The 9,149-nt window shown below is 33.7% G+C and overlaps 2 protein-coding genes across 2 annotated transcripts; both read left to right on the top strand.

Moving 5' to 3' along the window:
• Positions 1–2,660: 2,660 nt before the first annotated feature.
• Positions 2,661–5,812, top strand: LOC106372204 (stearoyl-[acyl-carrier-protein] 9-desaturase 3, chloroplastic-like). Its single transcript, XM_048769126.1, has 3 exons — positions 2,661–2,978; positions 4,260–4,767; positions 5,179–5,812. Exons 1-3 carry the CDS (start codon positions 2,845–2,847, stop codon positions 5,746–5,748), a joined length of 1,212 nt encoding a protein of 403 aa, XP_048625083.1. The 5' UTR covers positions 2,661–2,844; the 3' UTR covers positions 5,749–5,812.
• A 1,942-nt stretch (positions 5,813–7,754) lies between these two features.
• LOC111209329 (ribosome biogenesis protein WDR12 homolog) lies at positions 7,755–8,470 on the top strand. Its single transcript, XM_022709123.2, has 3 exons — positions 7,755–7,869; positions 7,960–8,078; positions 8,220–8,470. Exons 1-3 carry the CDS (start codon positions 7,791–7,793, stop codon positions 8,400–8,402), a joined length of 381 nt encoding a protein of 126 aa, XP_022564844.1. The 5' UTR covers positions 7,755–7,790; the 3' UTR covers positions 8,403–8,470.
• The last annotated feature ends 679 nt before the right edge of the window (positions 8,471–9,149 follow it).

The following is a 9,149-nucleotide window of genomic DNA, read 5'->3' as shown; positions in this document are numbered from 1 at the left end:
TGAGGCCAGATGTGCCGAACTAATGAGAAACTGGTGGACTAAAAAAGTCGGGATGGATCATGAAAACAATAGTCCTATACTCCTATGTTTATTTCAATTTGGAATTTGATCAAACTTGTGTTCTCAACTTATTTCTAAAGAAAGCATGATGTCAAATCTACAAACTGATTTTGTGGTAATGTTCGCTAACTTGCTACCAAACCAATGTGCTTCGATACTAGTGTACATATTTTATAATCTTGGACAATACCTTTTTGGGAAATATCATTTGCTTAACTTTTTCATCCAGAATATACTCGTAAGTTTTTTTTTTTTTTTTGATAAAAATATACTCGTAAGTTTCAGAAAGGGAATATAATTTAAATTTGATGTTTGCGTTTTATGACTTGTCTTTTTCTTTTGCTTTTCGGTCTATTTAAGTAATTTTGATTGTAGTAATTCTAAAAAGATAACTGGAATGTATATAAGAACTACTTGATAATTTCAGGATTCTATGTGATCATTTTTTATGTAAAAAAAAATTTATTTAAAATTGAACAAACTTCAAAACATAATTGAGTTTTAGTTAAATTTTATATTTTTAATGATAAATAAATAACAAAAATAAAATAGTAATATGATTACCCAATTTATGAAATAAACTCATCTTACTATATTTTATAGTAACATATAACAAGATTAAAATTTATTTTACTCCAGAACTTAAAATGAAAATGAAGTAAATTTTAAAACGCTCAAAAGACTATAAATTGTATATATTACACAATTGTTTAAGATTTTTTTAAATGGACAACCTACAAATTTATTTTAGTGAATATTAATTTTAAAAATTATTTTAACATAACCTTTATAATTTGAATGATCATAAATGAAAACAAAGATTTTTTTTTTTGGTGTTTCTATATCAATATTTTCAGTTTTTAAATTTTCTATAACGTTTATGCGTTACAAAATCATTATGAATTAGTAAAAGTCACCAGTTACCTAAAAAGAATGGAAAATTGTTTTTATGTTCGATAAACACGATGAAACACTTTAAATGCACAAAATTGTTTTTTTTAATTGAATAACTTTAATATAGAATTAATGTTTAATTTGATTTAAATTTTTTATGAAAAAAATAAATAAAAACAATGGTGAATACTTTTAAGTAAACTCATTTCTACTCTATTTTAGAATGGAAAATATAATAGAAAAACATTACTCCAAAACAAAGTTGAAATTGGAAAATAAAATAAAACAAATAAGAAATGTTTAAAATGCGATTAACCAAAGATAACTTTACAGAGTTTTTAAGATTTTTAAAGCGAGTAACATTCAAATAAATCTTGGTGATAGTAAAATTTTAATTTTTTTAATGTATTTTGACGTAACTTATCTAACTAAACCAGAGACTTCTGTCATTTGTAAATTTGTTATTTTAATGTTTTTGTATCAATATTTTCTAATTTTTGTAACGCTTATGCGTTATAAAATCATTATAAATTTAGTATAAACTACCAATTACCTGAAAAGAATAACAAAATTGTTTTTAAGTTCGACAAACCCAACGGAAAATTGTTGTTCTAGCATAACGTAAATTATGATAAAATGCAAATAACTTTCTTTCGCAAATTTTCAAGTGAAAATTAAAAACTCATATGGGTAGTATTGTGTACTCCTCTGTTCCTTAATGATAGACTTTTTAGAAAAAATGTTTGTTTCAGAAAGATGTATTTTTTGTGTTTTCTATGAAAAAATGTAAACTTCACGTAAATTAATTGATTTTACTGAATTACTATTTGTAAAAAGTTATTGAAAATTGAAAATTACAGAAAATGATACATTTATTATGGTTGTTTAATGTGTTTTTTTAATATGTGTGAAAATACTAAAACGTTTGTGTAACGGAGTGAATATTACTTACCAGCTTATCAGGGTGGGATGTTAAATCGGTCAATAGCGTTAAAGTTATGGATTTGGCAACTTCTCATTTTGGGTTTTGTACTTTCGTTATCCAATCAATGACACAAAAACCAAATTTTGCTAGACGACAACTTGTTTTTGAGCAACATCCTGTATAGACAGACAGTTGGTTACGCACTTAAATCACAACTTGTATAATAATGATGCCTAATATTAATAACATCAAATTTCTGGTGGACAAATTATTGAATTATTTGAACGCTTTAATTTTTATTGACTATCTCTAGTTCGTAAATATCTAAAAAATAATAATTATGAAGGTGATTTAAAATACTTTAGAGGTTGGCGTTCATGCTTCATGAGGTGTCCGGACGCGTGTGTCGCGTTGACGGTGAATCTCAACGCGTGGACGGTCACGTATGTTTGGTTGACGCGCGTTTACATTTGTGGGTCGATTGGGCTTTAGGCCCATTTGTTTCTGTTTTGTTATGTCCATTTTGTGGGCTTTTAGTGTTTTTTCTGTGTTTTGGGCTTCGGCCCAGCACTTTAATAAAAGATGGCAAAAAAAAAAAAAAAATACTTTAGAGGTTTTTTAGTTGATACATTGTTTAGTACTTTTGTTTTTCCCCAGGAAAAAATGGCTTTTCTTGCGGAAGTTATACATCAAAACTATTTATGAAGTTAGACGAATCTTCCAAATAATTGATTAAATCAAACGAACAGTTGTCAATGGTTGCTTAAGGAGTACTATAGTAATACTATAATTAATCAGATATTCAGAATAATCAATGAGAAGACAGAACACTCCAACTCAAGCCAACTTTACTTTGTATATATAGAGATATATATTCCAACTTGTAACGCGCAAGCACGAGAGAGAGAGAGAAAGAAAGAATCAAAAAGATCTGTTGAGGAGAGATAGAAAGAAAGAGAGCGGAGATGTCGATAGCTTTGCTTTTGCCCTCGCCGGTGATGACGCAGAAGCCGTCGTCAATAACTTCTCCTCCCCGTGGCTTTGGATCTTCTTCTTCTCGTCTCCTTCAAGTTTCTTGCGTCACCAAGAACCCTGCTAGGTAAAATCTCTTCGCCTTTTAAATGTTTTTGATACTTAGTTTAGATCTTCGATTTCACTTTTTCCTTTAGATTTTTTTTTTTTTTTTTGAAACACACTTTTTCCTTTAGATATGCATAAACATTTAGGTAGGGTCTTAGTGTGACCTGAATATCATTTTCAATCTCTCTGTTTTCTATGTAATTATCCTAAATATAATATTATTCCGTCGTTTCAAACACAAATAAATAAAATTATAATGCAGTTTCATTAATGTGGTTGCTCAAATGAGATTTAACGTTTTATCACATATTTTTGTTATGATCTGAGGTATTACATGAGCATTACATTTTAACGCTTAGCTAAAGTCATTATTGTCATGTTAAGTGGGACTAAAATATACATTGGATTCTATGTATCTTTGCATATTCATGATTCGTATCATGATGTCAACTTTTTTTTTTGGTCCACCTGAAAACATTTTCTTTACACTGCAGAATGACTATACCTTTAACTTTCCTGTGTGCCTACACATGCATTGCGTGGTGTTTGTTTTCACATGGATCGTGACATTAGTCATCATTAGGTGATCTTAAGATTGTAAATAAGTTTCGATTGATTTTTTTGAAGATGCTCTTATTTAAGAACCGGTTCTTAGATTTTTTAGTTAAAAGTTAAAAAACAGATTCTTATATTTCGCTAATAATCTCACCCTAAAAACCCCCAGTAATCATGCTCTAAGATAGTTTAATTGAAAATATTTGCTTGCAAATAACGATTAAATTAAAAACTGGTTAGGTAAATTGTATTTGTCAGGCAACAAGTACAGTTCTACTTTAATAAGCTGAGTTGTCTTAAAAAATACATTTTCACCCACCATGCAAAATTATTGAAAATCAAATATCAAAAAAATCTTTACCGTCGCTGTATAATCTTACTAAAGTAATAAGAAATCCAATCTCCAATCTGGAAGCAATGACCCAACGTCTCCACTCGGCTCATAAAGCAAAAAGAATGGACCAATCATATATGTAATCCATAAAATGTTTTCTTTTTTAAGCACAAAGGTATTGAGATTAACGACTCAAAAGCAAGTTATTAGATTAGTAACTTATAGACTTTTCATTTTTATAATTAGTAAAATGAAATAGACGAATAGTTTGTGTCAAACTACATACATGCATGGTTTTAGAAATATATATTATGTTTTTTTTTTCTTTCTATAATTGTAAAAGATATCGCAAATCTTTTTAGCAAGTACGAGGACCCATTTCTGTTGGTACTTAGTTTAACTTTTTTGCAGGAATAATAACGTAACATGCAATAATTTTCGACCAATCAAGGAAGTAAATAACCAAATAACACACACAATACCACAAGAGAAGCTCGAGATCTTCAAATCAATGGAGAACTGGGCAGAAACCACACTACTACCGTATCTCAAACCGGTCGAAGATTCATGGCAACCACAGGACTTTTTACCGGCGCCCGAGACCGATGATGCATTCTACGACCAAGTCAGAGAGATTAGAGAACGAACAAAGGAGATTCCTGATGACTACTTTGTAGTTCTTGTCGGAGACATGATCACGGAAGAAGCACTTCCAACGTATCAAACGACGTTAAACACACTTGACGGCGTTAAGGATGAAACCGGTGGGAGTTTATCGCCGTGGGCGGTTTGGATCAGAGCATGGACGGCGGAGGAAAACCGTCACGGTGATTTGCTTAACAAGTATCTTTACCTATGTGGTCGCGTTGATATGCGACATGTTGAAAGGACTATACAATATCTAATCGGTTCTGGTATGGTAAGTATTCGATTTTTATCTTATTTTCGTGACATACGTTTTTATTAAATTGGTTTAAATAAAGATTCGTTTCTCTTATCAAGACGAGGTTTAGGCTAAACGTATGATTTTTTTTTAGTTGCATGCTGAATTTTTTTATAAATTACTAAGGGGAATTGCATGAAATTTTTCACTATTATTCGAGAAAATTACTTAAATAATAAATTTACAGTTTTCAATATTAATTTGATAAGTTTCTAAGCTCCTTATCTACTCTGTCTAACTTTTTATAGAGTTAATATATTTATTTTTGGCGTAATTTTTGTTACATTCGACTTTGTTTTTTCTTAGTTTTGCATCATTTTGAGGAGTTTTAAACTTTATAGTTTCAATATTAATAATAAAATCTGTTTGCTGATATTTTTTTTTTAGGATTCGAAGTTTGAAAACAATCCTTACAATGGATTCATCTACACATCGTTCCAAGAACGCGCCACATTCATCTCTCACGGCAACACGGCGAGGCTAGCCACGACCTACGGCGATACAACACTAGCAAAGATCTGCGGAACAATCGCCGCCGACGAGAAACGTCACGAGACTGCTTACACGAAGATAGTGGAGAAGCTATTCGAGCTCGACCCCGACGGAACAGTACAGGCGCTGGCGAGCATGATGAAAAAGCGGATCACGATGCCAGCTCACCTTATGCACGACGGAAGAGACGACCAACTTTTTGATCACTACGCCGCGGTGGCGCAGAGGATCGGAGTTTACACGGCGGCGGATTACGCTGGTATCTTGGAGTTTCTGTTGAGGAGGTGGAAGGTGGAGAGTTTGGGGTCGGGGTTGTCAGGTGAAGGAAGGAGAGCACAGGAGTATCTGTGCACGTTGCCGCAGAGGATCAAGAGGTTAGAGGAAAGAGCCAGCGACAGGGTCAAACGTCAGTCAAAGGGATCTGTCTCGTTTAGCTGGGTGTTTGGTAGAGACGTGGAACTATAAATAATTAAACAATAAACTTTAACCAGTCAAATAAATAATTAAACAAATGATGTTTGTGATCAAATTACGACTGTCTTAACAAACACATAAGTCATCTAGCTCACAAAATGCATGATCCAGCCTAATTCATTGTAAATCATAAATTACTGTCGCTATTAGTTCTCTTAAACACTCCCACTCAACCTGATCGTATATCTGCCTTATACATTTCAGTTTTCACCATAGAAACATATAAGTTCAATTAGGTAGCCATCTCGTGATGTGCAATGGATGCACTGTAAGTTGTCATATCCATATCATCTGTTTATTCTAACCCATATAGTTCCTATGCTAAAAACAAATCCAAGAGTTTTAACCATTTTGTCAATATTTTTTTTAAAAATAATCGGGAGGTGATCCGGGCCTTAGAGCATCATTAATGCGGCCGCTTAACCCCGTTTCTTAATTAGGTGCTAGAAGAGATGGTCTTCTGAGACACGTGTTGCCGAAAGGGCATTCATCTATTTCTCTCTCTCGACGGAATCACTCCGTGTCTCTCTCCCTAATCAATCTCTGCGTCTCCTTCTTGCTCTGTAATCGGCTATTGGAGAATGTAGAGGCAAAAATGAACGGCGAAGGAGAAGATGCATCCAAAGTAATTCACGTGAAGCTCATAACGAAGCTTGACTCTCCGTTCAAAGTTCCGGTCACCTCTGTCGTTATCCCTTCCAGTGTCACTCGTCTCGGTCTCTCTCTGTCGTTATCCCTTCCAGTGTCACTCGTCTCGGTACACTTCTCTCTCGCTCTGTACCTTGTTGATTTTTTAGAGTTGTCAGTTTCGATTGCTCGCTTGTACTTGTGAATTAGAGTGTACATGAAAACTTATCTATTAGTGATAACTTGGATCATTGGATGAACAGAAAAGCCTGAGCCATTTGACTCCCTGATCGATGGGGAGCTTATTCGAATGTCGCCTGAACAGTTTCTTAACGCGAAAGGAATCTCAGCGGTAATGTTTTTAATCATAATCACTCACTAAACACAGCAGCTTTTCATTTCGTGTGGCACATCGAATTAGCGTTGATAGTCTTTTTAAACCATTGGTTTTTACAGTAAAGGACTCTTGGAATCGAATACATAAGGGCTGTGGCATCAAAGGTGAAGGTTCCGGTTCACTGAAGTCATATCTTTATGTATAAAGGTTGATACAACTGAATCTGGTGACACTACTACAAGACTTGGTGCTTTCAAGATATTACGTGGACACAGGGCGTCAGTGGCAAGTGTAGGGCTGGACAAATAAACCAAACTTGAAAATCCGAACCGAACCCGATCCGATAAAAATGAATCTGAACCGATCCGAACCCGACATAAATACCGAATGGATCCTGTTTTTTGGTATTTTGGGTTATGGGTATTATCCGAACCGAACCCGGACCTAAATGGATATCCGATAGAACCCGAAACATTTAAAATCACAAAAGAACTTCTACCAAATATGATCTTAATTCTTAATATGTATCCAAAATACTTTAAGATATTATTGAACTTCTAAAATAATTATCTGTTACATGAAGGTTGATGGTGGAATGTGGCGGTTGAAGCCTGAAGTTTTTAGATTTTGGTTTTGTTTTCATTGAATAATATTTCTCATTTCATGAGAACTTAGTTTTTGTTTTATGATTTCATTTATCTGGTTTTTTTTTCTATCACTAACTATATTTATTTTTCGCTTGATTTTGAATGATCACGTTTGATGTTTTTTATTATTTTTGAATCGATTTTAGCTATGTTTTGGCTATTAAAATATGTACAAATCATGTATTTTAAATCCGAAAAACCAATTTCATTTATGTTTTAGTTACAAAATAGGTACAAATCAGGTATTTTTAAACCGAAGAACCGATTGGGACCCGAACCCGAAAGTACAATGGGTTATACCGGTTTTTTGAAGATTTACTAACCCCGGCCCGAACCCGATAGAACCCAAACCGGTCCCGAACCGAACTTTTATATAACCCGAATGGGGTTGATTTTGATAAACCCGAAAAACCAAAACCCGAATGGATAAAACCGAAACCCGATTGGACCCCGAATGCCCATGCCTAGGCAAGTGTTATAGTTCAGAAATACGGAAGCAGGGTTTGATGTTTTCCCTTGAGCTTGGCTTGTGTGTTGCAAGTGAAACTACATCGTATTCCATCGCGCTCACCTACTGTATAATGTATTCAGGTTTGCTCGGATGGGATTGCACGATCAATGTGTGGGATACCAATGAGTTTACTTCAGAGTTGTCAGTACCAGGGAAGAAAAGAAAAGGAAATAATCAGGCTGAGGAATCTCAGTTAGAGGTACAGTCAATAAAGTCGGGATGATATGCAAACTCTCTTGTCTCTTCAGATCAAGAGAAAGAGACAAATGTACTCTTTAACAGTTGTATTTTCTCAGTTGAGTTGACGTATCTAATAATTTCGGAATGAACTTTGTTACAGAGAGAGGCGGAGACTACACTTGTTGGACACACACAATGTGTCTCATCACTTGTTTGGCCAGAGCATGATGTAGTTTATTCTTGTTCATGGGACCATTCTGTAAGGAGATGGGATGTTGAGACATGGAAAGATTCATTGAACTTGGTATGCCTTCTCACACTCCTTTGCTTTCTAATGAATTAGTTTTAATTTTTTTTTTATAAGAACCCTTAATCAAGAGATTAGTATTGGAGCACAAAAATGTTGGTGTCTTTTAACTAAGTTCTTAACTAACATTTAATACTTAAAAAGTCATTAAGAAACCCTAATAGGGTTTTAGGGTTAATGATACTCTTATGATTAACTAATCTCTTAGGGTTTGACTAGTGACCAAGGGAATGAGGAGGAACACGATGTTTTTTAACATTCCTTAAATTTTTTACCATTCATGAGAAATATGTTTTCATTTTCATTCTTTTTCATTCCTTTATGTGTAGAGAATTATAGAACAAATCAATTCTTCATTAATTTTGATAAAGAATCATCATTCCTCATCATTCATAAAATTTTATTCCTACCCTTGTTCATTTCCTATCCGTTCCTATTGTTCCCATGATTGTTACCAGTAATTTAGACCTTAGACCGGACGCAACGGTTGGTAATACCGAGACATGGCATAAATCCGTCCTCCCAAAAGGAATCGAATTAGGGCGTAATGAAACCGATTCCAAAAACTAAATTAAGCACCAACCAGTCCAACGCACCGTTGGTATTTTCTTATATATTTCGCTGACAAATTCAAACATATTTTTGAAACTCGTGACTTTATGTTTCCAATTAATGGATAAGATAACAATAAACGCTCATTGTTAAGACGACATTTTAGTGAAACTGTTTTTGTTTTGTGTTTGTTTGTTGTAGACTACCGTTGTAACAGAGAACTTTGTTGCG

This window comes from Brassica napus, chromosome C9 (genome assembly GCF_020379485.1).
Source record: "Brassica napus cultivar Da-Ae chromosome C9, Da-Ae, whole genome shotgun sequence".
Lineage (NCBI taxonomy): Eukaryota > Viridiplantae > Streptophyta > Magnoliopsida > Brassicales > Brassicaceae > Brassica > Brassica napus.
The sequence above is the reverse complement of the archived record's forward strand: the minus strand, read 5'-3'. Positions and strand labels throughout refer to the sequence as shown.

What these genes read in the sequence shown, in the direction of transcription:
- LOC111209329 (XM_022709123.2), top strand. Translation starts at nt 7,791, where the DNA reads ATGGATAAAACCGAAACCCGATTGGACCCCGAATGCCCATGCCTAGGC. An exon ending in TTCAGAAATACGGAAGCAGG is followed by an intron (nt 7,870 to 7,959) that starts GTTTGATGTTTT and finishes TAATGTATTCAG; the next exon opens with GTTTGCTCGGATGGGATTGC. An exon ending in CTGAGGAATCTCAGTTAGAG is followed by an intron (nt 8,079 to 8,219) that starts GTACAGTCAATA and finishes ACTTTGTTACAG; the next exon opens with AGAGAGGCGGAGACTACACT.
- LOC106372204 (XM_048769126.1), top strand. Translation starts at nt 2,845, where the DNA reads ATGTCGATAGCTTTGCTTTTGCCCTCGCCGGTGATGACGCAGAAGCCG. An exon ending in GTCACCAAGAACCCTGCTAG is followed by an intron (nt 2,979 to 4,259) that starts GTAAAATCTCTT and finishes ACTTTTTTGCAG; the next exon opens with GAATAATAACGTAACATGCA. An exon ending in ATCTAATCGGTTCTGGTATG is followed by an intron (nt 4,768 to 5,178) that starts GTAAGTATTCGA and finishes TTTTTTTTTTAG; the next exon opens with GATTCGAAGTTTGAAAACAA.